General features: G+C 41.3%; 1 protein-coding gene across 1 annotated transcript in view; it reads left to right on the top strand.

The window, feature by feature from the left end:
* The window catches only part of lhfpl4a (LHFPL tetraspan subfamily member 4a), a gene marked incomplete at both ends in the record, with an annotated part of 160,185 nt that overhangs the window by 114,252 nt on the left and 23,795 nt on the right, over nucleotides 1-22,138 (top strand). Inside the window, 2 exon segments of the mRNA XM_084315977.1 lie at nucleotides 5,349-5,585; nucleotides 20,332-20,348. Of these exon segments, the coding sequence (XP_084172103.1) occupies nucleotides 5,349-5,585; nucleotides 20,332-20,348 (254 nt within the window).

Below are 22,138 nucleotides of genomic sequence, written 5' to 3'. Positions count from 1 at the left end.
AAGGTAGCTCATATATTGACGCTATATAGCCCCAGTCGAGCGCGGCGGCTCGCATTGCATTCACCATACGAGAAATATTCAGTTTCAATCTGTTTGCGCATTTAGTATGGGTCACAGTGTTCGACTTATGTAATGATTTGCTCTATTTCATTTTGGTGTGAAACGCCGACGAATAATCCTCACAAAGCGAATGTTATCCAATATCCACGTGAAGTTTCTTCATTCAAACGAGGCATTCAAAACAGCTGTTTTCGCACCAGCCGCCTCCCCCATTCCTTTGCTCGCTCTGGAGGCACTGGATCAAACCATTAAATGTGGGGGGGCAGGGGGGTCACAATCTTTGGAAACTTAAAAACTTGCTATTAAGTGTCATTGCGTATTATTAATTTGATTGAAATTACGTAGTTATGGTTAGATTTATATATTGGGGGGGATATATCATATTTTTCATATGCTCAAAAAGTGGAGGTGCAAAAGCACACGTTTGCTCCCCCAAGTTCAATTGTGGGGGTGCAGCTGCTCCACATGCTCCATTGGTCAGGCGCCAGTGTGCATGGAGATACATTATATATGACTCATACAGTAGAAATAGTTTCAGGTGAGCAGTGTATGCATGGGGATTACATATGGAATCATGCTACAGTGATTGTTACTCAGCTGAAAGAGTTGTATCCTTCCTGTTGACTTGTCGTACAGAACTTGTAAGTGGTTTTGGATAAAAGCGTCAGCTAAATGACAAAATGTAACAGTAGGAGTTGACAGGAACAGTTACAAAAATTATTTCCATGTGTCGTTTTTATCATTTTGAAGATACAAGAGCTATTTTTTAATCATGTCATGGGAATCGATGCGGTTCTCCTGGTTTTCTATTAATGATGGCGGGGACGTGAATAAGATGAAATGAGGAGATTTTGTGTGGAACAGATCAGTAGGATACCAGATAATCGAACAACAACCTTGTATTCAGAACGACACCCATGTAGTTTTGAAGTCAAACATAGGCTCTAAATACGTCTCGTGAAAGACTTGTGAAAACACAGCATGTAAACTTTCAATTCAATTAAAAACATAAAAATTTCCAACACTGGAGATATGAGGTTTTTGTCACCAGACGGCAACAATATTTTTAGCAATACAATTTATGAACGTGCATACCGTATATGTTTAACAAAATACATTTTATAGGTATAATCTGTAATGCTGTCAAACAGCGACCTCTATAGGCAAAACCTGGCCTGATGTGTGTGGGTTGGAGTTAGTAACTTATTATACTGTGAATTTCTCCAGACCTCTCTAGCCTGAGGTATGGTCAGCAGTAGCAACCCATTTTAATGCTTTAAAGAGGACTGTTGTTTATTGTGCGTTTGTGCCATCAATCATTGGAATAACTGCCCACAGAACATAAGTAAATTGAATAGCAAAGTGTCTTTCAGATACCACCTACTTGCACTACTTAAATATGTGAGCAAAATATTCTGATGTTTATAATGATGTCTACAATGTTTTACTGTTTTTAGATTATCATTGTTAATTAAGTGAATTGTGATTGTCTCTCATGTATTGCAAATCTTTCCTGTGACAAAATGGCATCCAATGTAATAAAAAAAAGTCAACCAACAAACTAGATTCTTGTACCGGATCTCCTCTCTGGTAAACAAGAATACCCTGAAGACTCTGGCAGGAGCACTCATTCAAGGGTACTACGACTATGCTTGCACCTCATGGTACCAAAGCACCTCAAAGGCGCTAAAAACAAAATTACAAACATCACAAAACAAACTGGTCAGACTACTGCTTGACCTTACTCCTAGAACCCACCTCACCCCTGCCCACTTTGACAACCTAGGATGGCTTAGAGTAGACGACAGAGTACAGCAACTTGCAATGGGCCTGGTCTACAAGATACACTACACGACTAAGGTACCCATGTACATGTCAAAATACTTCCCAAAGGTCAGTGAATACCACGACCACAACACCAGAGGGAGCTCCACAAATCATGTTAAACCCAGATTCGGCTCAAACAAGGGACTAAACACGTTTCGCAATTATGCCACATCAATGTGGAACGCCCTACCCACTACTCACTCTTCCTTTCTCTTTTTCCTTTTCTCTTCTTCCCTCTCTCCCTTTCATTCTCTCTCCCTTATTTATTGTTGTCCTTGTATACTATTTCTACTGTCATTTTGTATTTTATTTACTTGTATGCATGTACATAACCTTGTTTTTGTTACAGCCTCCCACCCCCCCTTCCCACAAAAGGCCTTTGCTTTTTGGACAGGCTGCTTTTGTATATAAGAATTTGTTCTTAATTGCTTGCCTGGATAAATAAAGGTTAAATAAAAATAAAAAAAACTACCCACTTTTAAAACCACTCTCAAGGAGCACCTACGGGAGACTACAATTCGAAACTGGCCCCTGTAAATACCCTAACCCAACCCCCCCTCCAATGTACAGTAAATGTCCTAACCCAGTAATACACAAGACCCTCTTCTTGGACCTAGTAAGGTTTTGTCGATAATCCAATGTTCAATCAATCAATCAATTGTTATGTTTTATATTTTTTGTCGTTTTTCTGTGTGGACCCCAGGGCCCTCAACTAAGTCGATCAAAAGTCCCATTAGCCAGATTCAATTAACCCGATGAATAAATCCAGACTTTCCCTGTTCCTCGAACGCTGATTCAGTCTCGTTAATTTGAACCAGACTTGATACTCAGGATAATTGCGCGCGGCCGCCTCACCTGAAAAGACAGCAGGTGTCGATCGCAGAAATCCTGATTTTCTAACGGCATTGATTGATTGATTGATTGATTGATTGATTGATTGAAAACGTTATAACAGATTGCAGAATGGGTACAATACAGTACGGCTCAATAGCCTCGCCGACAAGTTAAATGCTTATATATAGGCTAATTTTAAGTCCCTCATTACCCCAATCAATCAGATTATATTTCTTTAAATGTGCCTGCTAGCAGTAGGCTTAATGGAATGAATAATCAAATGAGATCTTGTTAGCGAAAATAATTAGTTCAACTCTTTCAGAATAAGTAGATAAAAACAAGCCCAAAGAGTATCTAATTGATACGAATTAATAGATACTTATGAGGATATCTGTACTGTATGCGCTCGGCTTAGGTATCATGATGGTTCCCAAAGTTTTCAAGGCGCAACCCCCGAAATAACGTGTCAGAGAGGCTTGGAGGGAGGCTATACAGTAAATTATATATAAATTATTAAATTATTATTAGATAACAGTGCTTGAACAGATAAATGCATTTTCTCAAATTCATTCATCAAAACGTCAAAGGCTCATTCAATTTCTCAAGTCACGTCCACATCATCAAATCCGTCAAACAGCGTCCAACATTTTAATCCCTGTTACAATATCACAATAACGTGTGAGTGACAGTGATACAATTCAACAATCCACAGATTCAGATTCCTCATAATTCATATCCACAATCCACGCATAAAGACGCTTCAATTTATGCTTGAATGAAACACAATCCGGGCGCTCCGTTAAGCAAATACATCCACAGCAAAGAATATGAAACGAATCAGAGCCAAACGCCCTCTGATTAAATATTAAAATAACCACATATTAAAAATATCCCAGCGGGATTCACATTTGCAATGCTCCGTTATTAAAATAACCACATAGTGTGTGTCGCGAACTCGAGAGCGCCGTATCCGTATAAGTATAACTATGACGTGCATTATTTAGGACAAAGTAAATCCATAGGCTGAATATGATTTATTATCAGAATTTTAGGTCTATTATTTTACATTTCAAAAGCCCCCTCTAGAAAAACGAAGCACAAAAACATAATTCAGAATGGTATAATGGGATCAGTGAGGACAGCTGGCATTTCTTTGCGAGGGCATGGCCAGTTTATCCAGCTAACTGAACTAAACCCTGCGCTGGACCAGGTTCAAACTTTCTGATCTGTTGCCATAGTGATTTAGACAATCGCACGTCGGGGAACCGAAAGATCTGGCTTATGCCAAGTTATCCTGAAGATTATGTGGCTAACTCAGTTAGCCAGGTACGAGGAACAGGGCCCTGGAAGACTAGCTCGCCACTTAGGTGGCAGCTAATGGGGATCCTTTTAAACAATAAACAACAAACCCCAACCCACATATCAGACCAAAAAAAACATTTAAGCAAAGTTTCAAGTTCAAGTTTCAAGTTTGTTTATTATTTGTCACAATAAAATACATGTACTTTACGGTGAAATGCTTGGTTCTGTATGAGCCCCTGAGAGTGTGTTTCATACAGTAAAAAGGTAAGTAAAAGAGGAATATACAATATACAATACAATATACAATCTAAAGTACAACTTAAGTACAATATAAGTACAGTGAGTAAAAATTTGTAAACAGTGAGGTACAAATGCAGACAATGAGGTACAAAACGTTAAGGTAAGGTGCAAATGAGGTATGGTGCAAATCTCTTTAATAAATAGATAAATATAATGTACTGTTAAAGTGTCTAAAGTGAGTGTTAATAAGGTGAGTGTTTGTTTAAAAGTGAGTGTGTGCATGTGTGTGCAATGAGTGTAGATGATGGGTTGTTACATAGAGTCATTGAGTGCAAAACACACTTCTGTTTGCAGCCCCAAACACAACATTTATGAGTAATTTTGCTTCACTGTCGACTTGTGCCGGTTGTATTTCACATTTCCATTCAAACCGAGGTCACGAGAGGGAGGACAGAGAGAGGGTGAGCGCTTAAGAGAGAACACAGACATGCGTGACATAAGAGCAAATTGGCCGCCACGTGAATACAGTGAACGCCACTGAGAAGGACCGGACCAACAGTATGAAATGGAAACATAATATAGTTTTTCTTTCTCCGCCTCTCCCTCATTTCCCTCTTTGTCTTCCTTTCGCATGTTCTTCTATATTGTATTGTGTGTTGTACTCTCTACACCCAAACCCATTTGCTCTCACCCCTTACTCTTCATCACGCTTACGTTCAATATCGCCTTGTACTGCAACATCCCTGTCTATTGATTTTCCTGCTCCCTTATTCCCTGTCAATGTTGAACAACCTGCTGCCCCGACTCATTCCACTGCACTGGTATATGTGCCAACTTATAAATCCAATATTGCTCATATGAACTCGATACCATTACACTATCCTACATACCGCTCTTCTGAAACACAACATTATTAATCTTTCCTCTTTCCACATACTTACATTTTACACCCCAATATGAATTTCTATTCCATTCCACAACCACCTGTCTCCCCTGACAACCCATCTTCCACGTTTCTCCATCATTACTACCCTTCCTCTATACCTCATCCCACCCCGATTCAATATCTCCCTCTGCCCCCCCAGCCGTGTGCCTGGTGCTGGGCTGCATGATCTTTCCGGACGGCTGGGACGCAGAGGTGATCCGGGATATGTGCGGGGAGGACACAGGGAAGTACACTCTGGGCAGCTGCTCGGTGCGCTGGGCCTATATCCTGGCCATCATAGGCCTCCTGGACGCCCTCATCCTCTCCTTCCTGGCCTTCGTGCTGGGCAACAGGCAGAACGACATCCTACAGGAGGAGCTCAGGGCGGAGAACAAAGGTGAGATGCTAGGCTAGGCTATAGGCAAGCAGAGGAGGATAAACATAGAACTGGTATCAACCTCATGTGGTGGTACCTACGAGTGTGGACTGGTTCTGATGTTGTTAACTCTTTGTAGTGTGGTAGTGAAAGGGTTATCTTTCTGTAGTGTGGTAGTGAAAGGGTTATCCTTCTGTAGTGTGGTAGTGAAAGGGTTATCCTTCTGTAGTGTGGTAGTGAAAGGGATAACCTTCTGTAGTATGGTAGTGAACGGGTTATGCTTCTGTAGTGTGGTAATGAAAGGGTTAACCTTCTGTAGTGTGGTAGTGAACGGGTTATCATTCTGTTCAAGTTGCAGGTTGAAAAAGCCCTCAGCTCTGAACTCGGCAGAATCTGCACCTGGCTTGCTGATAACAAACTATCATTACACCTGGGTAAAACAGAGTCCATTCTCTTTGGATCAAATAACAAACTCAGCAAGACCGACGGCTCCTCTGTTACAGTGGGTGACAATATTGTCACAAGGAAAGATGAAATTACCTACCTGGGTTCCATCCTAGAGGCAAATCTTTCCTGTGACAAAATGGCAACCAATGTAATCAAAAAAGTCAACCAACGAACAAGATTCTTGTACCGGATCTCTTCTCTGGTAAACAAGAATACCTTGAAGACTCTAACAGGAGCACTCATTCAAGGGCACGACTATGCGTGCACCTCATGGTACCAAAGCACCTCAAATTCCCTAATAACAAGACTACAAACATCACAAAACAAACTGGTCAGACTACTGCTTGACCTTACTCCTAAAACCCACCTCACCCCTGCCCATTTTGACAACCTAGGATGGCTTAGAGTAGACGACAGAGTACAGCAACTTGCAATGGGCCTGGTCTACAACATACACTACACCACTAAGATACCCATGTACATGTCGAAATACTTCCCAAAGGTCAGAGAATTCCACGACCACAACACCAGAGGGAGTTCCACAAATCATGTTCAACCCAGATTCGGCTCAAACAAGGGACTAAACACATTTCGCAATTATGCCACAACAATGTGGAACGCTCTACCCACAGCCGTAAAATTATGTGAATCCCTACCCTCCTTCAAAACCGCTCTCAAAGAGCACCTACGGGAGGCTGCAATTTGAGACTGGCCCGGTAAATGTCCAAACCCCCTCCAATGTACAGTTTCTTCCCCCTTGAATGTATATATTTTCTTTTATGATCTCTGTCTCTTAAACAGTACTGTATATTTGTATATCTTGTATGTCATAAATGTCTGGATGTAACAGTACTGTATATGTCATGTATGTCATAAATGTCATGATGAATTGAAAATGGGGGACCCTGTTGTATCTGGTCTGAATCCCTTTAACGATTGTGTGTATTGAGCCGTACTGCATTCTGCAATCTGTTAATACAATTTCAATCAATCAATCAATTTGTAATGTGGTAGTGAAAGGTTAACCTTCTGTAGTGTGGTGTAGTGTGGTAGTGAAAGGTTATCCTTCTGTAGTGTGGTAGTGAAAGGGTTAACCCTTTGTAGTGTGGTAGTGAAAGGTTAACCTTCTGTAGTGTGGTAGTGAAAGGTTAACCTTTTTTAGTGTGGTAGTGAATGGGTTAACCCTTTTTAGTGTGGTAGTGAATGGGTAAATACCACATTTTAAGTGAACATTCCATTTCAAACTGAAGCTCTAAGTGTAGGAAATACAAAACATTGACCAATAAACTGTTAAGAATAAGTGGACAGAAATGGGGGTATCAGACCAGTAACATTAGTGCATCTCAAAAAGACCAAAACAAAAGCTAGCAAGGGCTGGGGTTCCATAGAGAATTACTTTGGATTTAGATAACCAACAGTTCAATGAAATGATCATAGGATTGATGAGTGAAAACAAACTAATGCCATCTGGTACAAAGGTGCATCACAGTAAGTGTTAGGGTTTGTAAGCAACCCCAACAGCACGACACTGACAGGTAGTTCAGAGTTAGCCAAAAACGAAGGGCATATTTATTTTCACAAACAGAAATGTGTGACAATTATGTTACTCCATTTGAGGGGAATGTCCTTTAGCAAAGTTGGGCTCGAGGGGAATGTCCTTTAGCAAAGTTGGGCTCTGCGGCTCTGCAGCTCTGCCTTTAGCAAGGTTGACTATCCGGCTCTGCAGCTCTGCAGCACTGCAGCTTTATGCTATCCCACTTAAGGGGGAAAAAGAAACGTAGAATGTCATTAGTCCCAAACGTAGAAAATACGAGGCAGAGTCCAGTAACAAAACAATTCAACAATTCTTCAGTGTTTAAGGAAACACACAAAAACGGACGAAACGTCTCGCACTGGAGAAACACGAGAGGGAACAGCAGTAGAGTTGGTGGTGACAAAACGACCTGACAATGAATGTTCTGCAAACCGTGTATAAGAGTCCGATAGGAAACTCCTCTCAGGTGCGTGATGGTAATTGACGCTGAGAAGCGTGCAGTGCTGGGCCAGCCCTCACAGTAAGTATGAAGTAACTTTCAAGATAGACCTATCTAGAGTCTGGGCTGTTATGCTCCTCCTCTCTCAGAATTTTCACTACATGTTCATACCTTCAAAATAAGCCATCAATTGTAAAATTCGAGCCGATAGTTTTCAATCAATGTCCTATGAAACATTCTGGTAACATTCTAACTTAATCCCAGTACAGAGCTTTGAAAGGAAATAAGTGAATTCAGCTATTTGATGAAAGGACTACACTCTCAGAATTCAATGTGATCAATGTCACTCTAGACCAATTCACACGTGGAACAAAGGCCCAGCTTCTAGTCTGTCGTTCCTTTGTTATTCCAATGACTATTCCAAGAGTGTGTGTGACCAGCATGTTTATATCTAGTTTATATATCACTTATATATATATATATATATATATATTATTCTCTATGTTTTTTTTAATAAAATTGTGTGATATTCTATTCCAGTTGTGTTTTTATATTATATATATATATATATATATATGAAACCGGTCTCATTTGACATAGTGGGAGTCGAACCCCGGTCTCCCGCACCGCGGGCGACATCGCAGACCACTATACCAAGAGGTGAATTCACTTCTAAGTAATGGGTCTGGATGCCTTTTAAGGGGAGTGAGTTTACTTGCAGTACCGCTACGTGCCACAGTCACTTCACAACACATGAAGTCCATCGTGACTGTGGATATACTCACGGACCTCCGTTACATATATATATATATATATATATAATATAAAAACACAACTGGAATAGAATATCACACAATTTTATTAAAAAAAACATAGAGAATAATAATCAACAAGAAACATCAACCCACACTTTAAATTAGTCTCTTCAGATTAGTGGTTTTCCATTAGTCCATAAAATCTCCATAAAATCTCCCATACAGAAAAACCACCACTGGCACACATTATGATGTAAGGAGGGGGAAACCCGGCATAGAGCAGCCCTTTCCCTGAGTTTCTGCTCTGGTCGGATGCTGTTTCTCATGTAGATGTAGCCTACACAACCACCCCGGCCTTCCTGCTCACTGCAGTTGAAACCAGAGATGTTGATGGGAGTGGGGGGTAGCAGTACAGAGCTTCAGTTGACATGTTGTTCATAAATATTTGAGTTTCATTCCTGTCAGTTTTCACATAAAGGTATTATGGTGCCGGGGCTCATTTTGTCCTCCAGATTTCCAGTTGCCTGGTCCACTGTTGTGTGTATGGAGATTCAAGACTCAATATCGTTCCAGGTATAAAAACAGATACAGCTGTGGTCATTTCAGTTTGTATTTACTGTATGTTTGGCATATAATTGGCTGGCGTTGCGGTGATGGAGACTGCAGCATCATCAGAGGCGGTGTGTGTTGATCTGCCTTAACTCATTCTGCGCCAATCACGGAAAAAGTCGGGTTAACTCACCAACCGTTCAGCGCCAATCACGAGAAAAGTCGGGTTTTAATCGTTATTTCTTTTATTAGCTATATCCATTCATTTTCATCCATCCAGCCTGATCATTGGGAATGTGTCTGAGCTCGCAAAAGGGCAAATACCGCCGCCTACGCCTCCCAGCAGGTATTGCACTCTATTTGAAATGTAGTAGTTTCTTTTCAGGGCCGATCTGAGCCGTGCTGGCGGGGTTTAAATACTCAGACGAGGCAGGCCTTTACAACAATAGCATGGTACACTAACCCCGCCCGCCCGTTCATGTGTAACGCTCGGTAATGTGGGACGGACCTCCACAAGCAGTATTTGGAATGGCGATCATATAATTGGATTATTTCTTTTGCATTACATCAGATACCAGGTAAGAACACTATATATAAAATCTTGCATTGATCTGATATTTCTTTCTACCGCGATCGCGGCTGTCTGTGTGTGTGTGTGTGGCTGTGTGCTGTTGAGTGCAGGAGGTGGCGGGGGGAGCCCCGCGCTCCAGGGCACATTTCATTCTTGCATGAGGAAGGATAATAATGATAATCTAGTGTTGATTTCAGGAAGATTCGATAATCAGGCGAATGTATTCCAGTTCCACTAAAGGGCTATTATCGCGTCTTTTCCTGGGATTACTAATCACCAAAACTATATTCATATTCAAAACGGTATAAAACGGAAATGTACGGATGAAAAAACAATCCGTTTTGTACATGTTGACTGGAAGCAACTCACTGACAATCGACGGGTGTATTAGACCCATAGCTATAATATAAGATATATTTTAAGCACTCGCAAATCTCGCAGTCCCCCCATTGATTAAAGCGGTGGCGTACTAGCGCCCTCTGGCGCATTAAGCGATGGAAGAATGAGTTAACAGGGAAATAAATAAAACACCCCCAATTCCTTCATAGCCCTCTGATTCTATTGAGGAAGTCTCCATGGTTACGTTACATGTCAGATTCCAGGAGGTTAAGGCTGCCCCCCCCTTTCTTCTTTCCTTTTGTTTTTATCTCTCTCTTTCTCTCCCCAGCGATTTGGCACTCTGCAGCTGTGCCAGTTCTCTATCTCTCTTTCTGTGTCTGTCTGTCTGTCTGTCTGTCTGTCTGTCTGTCTGTCTGTCTGTCTGTCTGTCTGTCTGTCTGTCTGTCTGTCTGTCTGTCTGTCTGTCTGTCTGTCTGTCTGTCTGTCTGTCTGTCTGTCTGTCTGTCTGTCTGTCTGTCTGTCTGTCTGTCTCTCTCTCTCTCTGTCTGTCTCTCTCTCTCTCTGTCTCTGTCTCTGTCTCTCTCTCTCTCTCTCTCTCTCTCTCTCTCTCTCTCTCTCTCTCTCTCTCTCTCCCCAGAGATTCGGCACTCTGCAGCTGTGCCTGTTCTCTATATATCTCTCTTTCTGTTTGTGTGTGTGTGTGTGTGTGTGTGTCTCTCTCTCTGTCTCGCTTTGTCTATCTGTCAGTATCTCTCTCTATCTCTTTTTCATGAACACCCTCCTCCCCATTTCCCTGATCATTCTGCCTCTCTCTCTCTTCCTCTTTCATCATTCCTCCTCTGGATGCAATTTTTTTTTTCATCTGGCATAAAATGGGGGGGGGGGGGGGGGGCGTAAAGGAAGCTATGAAGGAGGGAACTGGGCAGGCAGTGATGCAGACGGAAGGTTTGGTGATGGAAAGAGACATGGAGAGAGAGAGAGATGGGGAGAAGAGAGGAGAGGAGGGGAGAGGAGAGGAGAGGAGCAGTGGGAGAGGAGAGGAGAGGAGAGGAGAGGAGAGGAGAGGAGAGGAGAGGAGAGGAGAGGAGAGGAGAGGAGAGGAGAGGAGAGGAGAGGAGAGGAGAGGAGAGGAGAGGAGAGGAGAGGAGAGGAGAGGAGCATTCGATGAGGAGAGGAGAGGAGAGGAGCATTCGATGAGGAGAGGAGCAGTGGGTGAGGATGGGAGAGAAGAGAAGAGAAGAGAAGAGAAGAGAAGAGAAGAGAAGAGAAGAGAAGAGAAGAGAAGAGAAGAGAAGAGAAGAGAAGAGAAGAGAAGAGACGAGACGAGAAGAGAAGAGAAGAGAAGAGAGGAGCAGTGGGTGAGGGGAGGAGAGGAGATAAGAGGAGAGGAGAGGGAGAGGAGAAGTGGGTGAGGAGAGGAGAGGAGAGAAGAGCAGCAGTGGGTGGGGAGGGGATAAGATATTGGGGGAGTGATTGCCCGGGGGTGGCTGTTGCATCAGTAGCAAACTGTGGCTGCATGCCAAAAACTCCAACAGCGTTATTTGTTTTGCTGTAATCCACTCGCACCCCTCGCCTCATCTCCCCTACCGCTCCACTACGACAGGGTTTACATACATTCATTAATTAGCGCTCCCTTCGACTGTGGTAGTCGAAGCTGTCATCGTTTTCCCCCCACAAGCAGTTGTTTATATGACGCATACTGTAACACCGCCCTCCATCCTCCCCCATACATACACACATACACCACAGCTACTCAATGTACAACACGAGTTGTACTAGTTGTCGTTTTCAGGGTTAATTACACTATGTTACAGACCAGGCCTGATATTGATGGTCACAGAACTTTCCAATGTCAAAGCAAAGACTGCCGACACTCACCATCCGTTATTGCCATTATAGAAAACATGATTGGCCACCCATGGAATTAAGGGGAATTTATACTTTAAAAAAAATATTTGGTGTCCAGTCACGTCTTGCTCTCTCGCTCTTGTGTGAATTGGGCATGTCACACATTTGTTCAGTCACAAGGGAAATGGCTTTGAGGATTATAATGACTGCATGGACAGACTCAAATACATTTGAATGGGAGGTGTGAGGTGGACAATCACCAAAAAAACAATGGCCGTTATTTTATTTCTATATTTCGCACCATTTCAGCAAAACAGTAAAAAATCTAACCATGACAGAAAGTGTATATAAAGGTGCTGAGTAGAGGCAAGAGACCCAGATGGGCCTATACGGGGCCTCAACTCATTAAATCATCGGATTAAAAAAACACAAAAGTAAAGTGAAATAAGTTCATAATAATCATTTTCATAATATTAAGATAATAATAAGATAATAATAATAACAATAATAATCAAAGTAATAATAATAATAATAACAAAAACAACAACATTAATAATTAGTCGAAACAAATTAACATGAAACTGTAAAACAAAGTGACATTAATGGTTTGAGATTTAACAATGTATATTTAAGCCTGGATTTGAGTGATGAAATAGAAATAGAATTATGGAGGGTTTTGAATTCCAAATTGTAGGACCTCTAAATCATATACTGAACTGACCTAATGTTGTGCGGAAGAAATTCTGATGAATATTATGTGATTGCCTTGTTGGATATGAATGAATACTGGAGTTTGAAAAAAATATGGAAAACAATATAATCTAAATTACATAAAATACATATCTGGTATAATATCAAAGATTGATAGTATTTTAAGTTGCTTAAAAAAGAGGAGCAGATGGTTCAAGGTGATTAGAAGTAGTGGCAAGCCTTATGAATTTATTTTGCAATATAAAAAGTTTATGAAGAGAAGTAGGAAAAGTACTGGCCCAAATACTATTACAATACTAATATAAATATGGGTATATCAAACTATAATAAAGTGTCAAAAGACAGGAGCAATTCACAAGAGAAGAAATCCTTCTAATAATGCCATATGATTTAACTTTTTTTGCAAACTAGCTCAATATGATTTTTCCATGTAAGGCCTTCATCAACAATGACACCTAAGAATTGAGCATGTGACACCTGTTTAATTTCAATATCATTAATGTGTCATTTAGAGTCCTGTTTTGAATATTCTTTGTTTTTATTTCTGAAAATCCTATAATTAGATTTATTCATATTTAATGAAAGCCTATTCATCTGAAACCATGTTGCGGTTTGTGCAAGTATAGAATTTGCATCTTTAATCAGGGAACCAAAGTCAGAATGTGAAAATACTATGTTTGTGTCATCAGCTAAAATAATGGGCAGAGCGGTATCATTGCTGTGTTCACAGCAAATAAGTTACTAATTATTATATAGCAAAATATGAAAAATACCCCATCAAACTGTCTAAATAAAGTACCAGATGTTCTTTTCACCCCGAAAGAACCACAAAAGAAGTATAAATTATGTTTTATCCTTTGGTCAAAAGACCAACCTGGACAGTGCATGTATGAATGCCAGCAACATAAACCGTGACCATTTTATTGTAAGGGAAAGGGATGTTTCCTGAGAAGGAAAGAACTCCCACACTCTGCTGCAAGCGTCAAAACATCATCCAATGAAACAAGTGTTGGAGCAGAATAGATGGCAGGTTCTTTCTCGGCCTTGTCATTTTTGACCTGGCACCTTCCAAAAGATGTGTGTATTTTCTTGTCACGGAAAGGATGTCTCCTGACCACACATTTCTAAATATTTCTCACTCTTTCCCACCTCCTTGGATCATCCAGTCTCCCTCTCTCCCTCATTCCAGACCCCCACTGCTTCTCATGGTAGGAGGGCAGAATTTGTTCAGAATTCTGATGGTGCTCTAAATCAGTGTTTCTCAACTGGTGGGTCGCGACCAGTGTTAATTTTGTTGACTAAATTGATGACGAAAGATGTTCGTCAACGAAGGTTTTTTTCATGACGACAACGAGACGTGACGTTACGTTATTGAAGACCATGTCACGCTAACGAGACTAAATAGTTTATTAAATATCGTTGACCACAACTGAGGACACAAACATTTTATTTACAAAAACCAGGACGAAATTTCTCTTCATGTATGTTGATATTGTTGACTAAAACAAGACGAGACAAAATAATTATAACTTTTCTTAATGCCCTCGTCCCGAGTTGAGCAGTGTGACGGGGAGCTGTTATTACTTAGCATTAGCTGGAGCGATTTGAAAAGCTAGTTTTAGCTTAACGTTACCGTGGCTAAAGTTGGGACTATTCATAATCCAGCTGCAGACCTGCAAGCAAAGTACAGCAAGTTGGCAAAGGAGTATTCCAAGGTAAATCACGTTTTCACCAGTAACGTTACATTGTTTGTATTTCCATCTAGCTCGCGTTAGCTAGTGGCTAAGCTAGCTCACGCTAATGTGGCTAACTGATCGACCTCTCCCACACAATTAATGACATGTTGTGGACAGCCATACCGGTGACAATGTTTAGCTTTTAGTGCCAAATGATATGAGTCTGAGGCGGAGTCTCAAAAGAGAATGTTGAATATTTATTGTGCATTAAAAATCACAACAGAGCCTCTGCTACAAGCTAACTGAACTGGAGCCTTCTGGAAGCAAGTGCAACAACGTATAATGTCCGTGTGGAACCAACGTGCCAACAACCGTTCCGTGGGTGAACTCATTGAGCTTAGTTGTCAATTAATGATACTAATCTATACAATCACCTGTTGTTGAATAAATACCATTACTTTCTAGTTATTACTAAAAAAAAACAGTATATATAAAACAGTAGCTGTAAAAAAGAAAAGAAAAAAAAGTTTTATAATTTATATAATATATTTTTTTGTTTTTGTTTATGTTTATGTATGCACTGGTATTGGATCAGTATAACCTGACCTAGACCACCTCTAACTCTAACCCCTAACCAGACCTAGACCACCTCTAACTTTAACCCCTAAGTTAGGGTTGTGACTTAGAGGTGGTCTGGGTCCGGATAGGGGTTAAGAGTTGGTCTAGCCCTTTACATCCATCTATCTAAATAATAATAATAAATGATAATGAATGCTTAACTACCCCTAAGTTACCCTAACCAGACCTAGACCACCTCTAACTCTAACCACTAACCAGACCTCTTCCATGTGGCACTTTAACACTGACCTCAGAATGTGATTTTATATAATGTTTTTATGCAAGCAGATTGCAATCAGTGTGTACTACTACTAGTACTACTGTGTGTTCTGTTTACTTAGTTTACGGTATCCTGTTATAGAATAAACCGCTGCCAGACACAGTAGAGAGAGAGAGGATAGACATGACAGAGAGAACAGACACAGCAGAGAGAGGACAGACATGGCAGAGAGAAAGGAAAGACACAGCAAACAGAAGACAGACAGAGTTCAGCGTCGTCTCTCTGGTCAGAAACAACGTCACCACATCCGTAATGCTCTCTTTGATGCATACATTGGACCATGTCTACACCAACATATACTGTAGGAGCAACAATACATTGGACCATGTCTACACCAACATATACTGTAGGAGCAACAATACATTGGACCATGTCTACACCAACATATACTGTAGGAGCAACAATACATTGGACCATGTCTACACCAACATATACTGTAGGAGCAATAATACATTGGACCATGTCTACACCAACATAATACTTCCTGTGTATCTGTGGTATATTATGCTAATTATAGCTCATAAAACATGTTGAGAAATGTCCCTGAAAAGGTTTTAAGTACATAGTGGTTGGCAGCTGTCCTTTTCAGCGACCAGAAGCCACAGGGAGTCAATGCCTGGAGGCTGGCTTCTACATTCTTACATAGAACAGATGTCTGTGCAGATAAAAGAAAACTCTGCAAATAATTATAAGTCATTTATTTAGGAAACATTATTGAATTTGTGTGCAAAAGGAATGCCTTACACTTTTAGACTTTAACAATAAGTGGTTAATAGGTTGGAAATCAAATATACTTTAAACCTGATTTGGCTAAAGAGACTTAGTTCTCAGTGTGTGTGTGAATACAGACGGTTTTGGTGCTGTGGTCACACAGAGCTAAATTTACATATAGGGTGTTGGTCAAACAGCTGAAACAATGGTCTGGGCAGATCACATGCCCCTGTTTACTGTTATCTGTTGTGGGTTTCTTGTGACACAGATGAGAGACAGCTGCAAATAAGGAGGGGCTATGTTTTCTGTAATACAGTAAAAAGGTACACGTTCAAATGTCTAATACTATACTTAAATGAGCTTAGAATGAATGGCAATTATTCCTGTTATGTTGTGGTAATAATCTTGAACGCAATGATATACAATATGCTGTGTGTATGATGAGAATCACAGAGAGTTACAATTAAGCCTTTTCTGAACCAAATTGGAAATACTTAAAATGATATAAATAATAACTGTTAGCATAGATGTTAAGTAAGTTAAAAGAATAATATTAGAAAATTATATAAAATGGGCTTGATTATAAAAGACTGTGAATTCTGGTCAAGCATAAAGCTGTTTAAGTCAAGAATGATATGTCTGTGTTTAGGAAATCAATCACAATTCAACTATATATATCTTGGGGCTTAATACCAAAAGTATTAAACTTATTTTAGACAGTAATCTATTTCTCTGATTGGAACAATAAAAAGGAGCAGTTGGCCTACGAAGGACAACCCACTTTCAAATTCAAAACTTAGAGAGCCGTGATTGGAGGAAACATATTCGTGACGTCACTCTGATGACATCACGCTGAGGTTCTCAGCTCATTGATAAAAGGAGCGACTAGACGGACAGACACACAGACACAGAGACCACACGGAAGAAGGAAAACCCATCACCATAGCAACGAACCAAACAACAACCAATCCATCGGGAGCGCCTCCTGGCTCCAGCAGACAAAGAACTTTATGATTAGTTAGAATATTCAACGCTGCTTTGATCATTCTTATGATATGGACTCCCTCAGCAGAAACTCATGCTTGAGTTTGCTGGAAGCCAAACGATTAGACTAGTAATGAGTTGTTTTTATGCAATTAAACGCATCTATGTTTGATTAGAGCTCTGCGTCCGGCTGCCAATTCCTTCATTCAACAGCTGTCTTATACTGGGTGAATATACAGAGTGTCAGAGCTATTTGAGAACAATGCAGAGTACACTAATAGTGGTATGACTATACAATCACGGACAAGCCGAATCTGTGAGGATTCGCCTGTCCCTGGACCCCTTTTCCCTGTCTCCTCTCCTCATCAGCCCCCACCCTTGCGAGAACTTTTCCCTGTCTCCTACTCTTCACCAGCCCCCACCCTTGCGAGAACTTTTCCCTGTCTCCAACTCTTCACCCGCCCCCACCCTTGGACATTCTTGTTCCTCTACCTTCACGCACCTGTTGGGAGTTTGCAATCAGCTCGGGAGAGTACTTAGGTTGCAGACTCCCCTCCAGTCCTTGTCGGGTCGTTCTGTGTTCTGGACTCTGTGTTCGTTCTGTATTCTGTACGTTACCATCACCTGCCGCGTCTCCGGCGTGAGACGACGTGCCAGCCATCACCACCTGTCGCCGTTTGCCTGGAGTGGGACACCGCCTTCGCTCTCTAATTCTCTACGGGAGGTTTCCAGTGTTCCCACTCCAGACGTCAAGCCGGCTCGCCATCGCTCCCGATTCCACGGGAGGAAGGCGTCTCTTCGTGATCCTCATTCCTGGGGTGAGGCTCGCCGTCGCTCCCTATTATTCCATGGGAGGATGTCGTGTGCTCATCCCGTTCCCCTCGGACCCAGGCTCGCCGTCGCTCCCTATTATTCCACGGGAGGATGGCGTGTGCCCATCCCGTTTCCCCTCGGACCCAGGCTCGCCGTCGCTCCCTAGTATTCCACGGGAGGATGGCGTGTGCCCATCCCGTTTCCCCTCGGACCCCCTTTGTTCTGCGCTGCCCGTCTGCAGCATCCGAGGAGAAGGAGGAGGATTCCTTCCTGAGCAGCAGAGCCCTACTCGGTGTAGGGACGGGAGGAAGATCTCCGTGCCCGGCCTCCGCTGTCGGGCCCCTGTCCCCGTGCCAGGCCTCCGCCGTCGGGCCCCTGTCCCCGTGCCCGGCCTTCGCCGTCGTAACCCTGTCCTCATCCCTGTAAGCGGTCCTGGCCCTGACACTTAGCCCTGACACTTAGCCCTGGTCCTGGCCCTGACACTTAGCCCTGGCCCTTAGCTCTGGTCCTGGCCCTGACACTTAGCCCTGGCCCTTAGCTCTGGTCCTGGCCCTGACACTTAGCCCTGGCCCTTAGCTCTGGTCCTGGCCCTGACACTTAGCCCTGGCCCTTAGCTCTGGTCCTGGCCCTGACACTTAGCCCTGGCCCTTAGCCCTGGCCCTTAGCCCTGGTCCCTTAGCCTGTTTGCCTGTTAAAGGCACAGTGCCGCAGTTTCATATTTCATGGACTCTTGTGTTTTTTGTGTTCTCCCTTAAAGGGACTGTGCCGCTTTTTGTTATTTAATAAATATTGCCCTGTTTTGGCTTACTCTCATACCTGTATTGTGTTGTGCGATTGGGGTCGGTTTCAAACCATAACAGAATCTCTGTTACCAAATATCACTTGTGCCGCCGACTCAGATTCCCCTAGGTTAAAAAATAAATACGCAATTTAAATCAGAAAATGTTCCATGTTGACTATTTCTGACTTCTGACAAGTTTTTTTCCATTAACTAAAAATAGACAAAAATGTCATCCGTTTTCGTCGACTAAATCTAGACTAAAACAAAAAAGACGAAATTGAGACAAAAACTGACTAAGACTAAAATGCTCAGACATTTAGTTGACTAAAACTGACTAAACTAAAAATAAATGAAGATGACTAAATATGATGAAAACGAAAAAGGAGCACTTGACACATGACTAAGACTAAAACTAAAATGAAAATAGCTGCCAAAATTAACACTGGTTGCGACCCAAAAGTGGGTAGCGGGGCCATTTTGAGTGGGTCGCGGATGTATGTGTAAAAAAAAATTATTATAATTATTTTTTTTATAAATAAACTGTATATTGTATAGTAGTGTACATAGGACCCAGTGCCTTTAATTCGTAGCTTAACATTGTATTGCATTTTATCTCCATGTCTATTTTATTATCTTCTACTCTATTTTATTTACTATTGTATTCTTGAACAATCAAAGCGGGCATGGCCACCAGCATTTCACTGTATGCCTTGTGTATGTGTATGTGACAAATAAACCTCTTGAATCTTGAATCTTAACACGTTCTCTTTTCTAGTGCAGTACGTCCCAATGGGAGGAACAAACGCAGGCTGCAGACGAGACATAGTGCAGAGGGAAATTAATGAAAGTACCTCCGATTTGAAGCGCAACCCCTAGCTGCGCTACTAAAATGTGTGCCAGGGGTTTGTGTTCAAATCATGTACTGCATAATATACATATGAATGAATGAATGAATGAATGAATGAATGAATGAATGAATGAATGAATGAATGAATGAATGAATGAATGAATGAATGAATGACAACTTTATTTAACAGATTGCAGAATGGGTACAATACAGTATGGCTCAATACACACAATTGTTAAGGGGGTGCAGACCAGAGAAAGACATTTGTCTTGTTTACATCAGGGTCCCCCATTTTCAATTCATATCGACATTTATGACATACACAACATACATGACATTTATGGCATAGGGACATACAGGTATTTAGTACATTTGTGACATAAACGGTATTCAAATATACAGTACTGTTACCCATAGATCCTGACAGAGTATATACATATGATGGGGAGGGGACTGTACATTAGGAGGGGGTGGGTGGGTGGGAGAGAAATATACATACGGTGGGGTGGAGACTGTACATTTGGAGGGGGTGGGTGGGTGGGAGAGAAATATACATACGGCGGGGAGAGAATATATACATGCGGTGGGGAGGAGACTGTCTATTAGGAGGTGGTGGGGGGTTTGGGCATTTACGGTAGCCAGTTTCGAATTGCAGCCTCCCGTAGGTGCTCTTTAAGAGCGGTTTTGAATGTGGGTAGGGATTCACATTCCTTTACAGCTTTGGGTAGGGCGTTCCACATTGATGTGGCATAATTGCGAAACGTGTTTAGTCCCTTGTTTGAGCCGAATCTGGGTTTAACATGATTTGTTGAGCTTCCTCTGGTGTAAGTCACTAAAGAATGTGTTCTTTTTCTGTCTTTACAGATTTAGCAGTGTCCAGGGTAAGTTGATATTGTCTTGTTTGTTGTGAGGTATCTGTGTTGTATAGTAGCGAACTAGCGATGTACACTGAGGCACACACATTTTAGTGTGTTTGTGAGCATGTGTGCATGCATGCATGTGCGTGTTTGTGTGTGTGGTGCTTTCACAAGGTTTGGAAGGTTGTAAACGGTAACAAAATCGAGAAGGTTACAAACTCAGAAATATAATCTGATTACTTTTAGTTTTGATTAATTGTCTCCTAAATGTATAGAATACTGTATGTTAAACACATCAGTATTCAGATTCTTATTATAAAAGTATTACTATCATCTGCAACCACAATCAGATGTGGAAATTATATAACTACTGTAATTACTGAGTAAGGTTTTTCTTTTGAGAAACACAACATTTTGATTCTTGTTTTTACTCAGGTTTAACTTTTGAAGCATGTATTCAGATTTGTACTTAAGTATGTTAAGTATATGGATATATACTCCGCCCTGAGTGCCTGGATCCTGGACTTTCTGAGTGACAGGCCCCAGGCGGTCAGAGTGGGGGGACACACCTCCAACCCTATCACCCTGAGCATCGGGTCCCCCCAGGGCTGTGTTCTCAGCCCCCTGCTGTATTCACTGTACACACATGACTGTGTGGCTAAGTTCAGCTCTGTGGGATATCCTGGATATCCTGAAGAACGTGCTCAGTCAACCGAGATCCAGTTAATAAGGTTTATTAGCCAGATAGATCAAATATATACAGGTAGTTAGAGAAAATGGCTGAGTGGCTCTCGCCCAAGTGATCAGCTGAAATCGCTCAGGTAGAGAAGGCTGAATCTTTGTGAAGAGGGGGATTATGTAGTGTGAAGGGGGAGGGGGGCTCCATTTGATAGGTCAAATGAGTGGGGGGGCGGGGGGGCACAGGATAGGGAACAAAGGTGATGGGAGGGGGGACATTTGATATCCACGACAGTTTGGTACTTTTCTCTTATTAATGTGAAATACAACTTCTTGGTGTGGGTCTAACAATCACATAGTAATCCAACATTTTAAACAATGTGATGGTAATCTGATGGTTAATAATTTTCTTAATAAAAGTCAATTGAAATTCTTAGCTTGGTGGTTGAAAGAAAAGCTTAAAATAGAAATATTTACATACGTAATTCATGACTTGATTGACTGGATTAAGGTCTGTGTGTTATTTTGATATCAGAGATGTGGGAATATCACCCTTTTCTTTTATTAATAATAATGGTCTGATTTAGCCGCTCAAATACCTATATCAATGAGTGGTCCGCAACTCTGATATCAAATAACAAACAACATAAACTATAGCTGTGCACATATCTTGGCTTACCTCCAGTCATTCACGTTGTGAATCAGACATTTAGGTGTTAGCTATGTGTCTTCATGATAATATCAATGGGAGCAAAAATCATGGTCGCACACATACAAACATAGTAATACCCATATAATAAACACATGTGAACACTGTCTCTGTGTGGTCAGAGTGCAGGGTAAAAACACAAAATCGTGTGCATAATTATCAGGAACAGGGTTTACAAATAGGCATTAACCTAGTGGCTAATGTATAAAAGTCAACATTTAAAACCGTTAACCTAGTGGTTTATATAAAAAAGAAAACTGATATAAAAGGTGATTATGATAACCGTTATGCATTGTTCTAGTATTTTGTTGTGGTGCATACTATCAATGGTCAAAACAAAACTTTGTGTCTTCTTTTATGAGACAACAAACCAACTGATTCTTGTTTAACAATATAATTTGGGAATTTAAGTTGTTCAAATGTGATG

Source organism: Notolepis coatsorum, assembly GCF_963971535.1.
Source record: "Notolepis coatsorum genome assembly, chromosome: 6".
In the NCBI taxonomy this organism is placed as follows: Eukaryota; Metazoa; Chordata; class Actinopteri; order Aulopiformes; family Paralepididae; genus Notolepis; species Notolepis coatsorum.
Note: the sequence above shows the minus strand (reverse complement) of the source record. Positions and strands in the feature narration are given on the sequence as shown.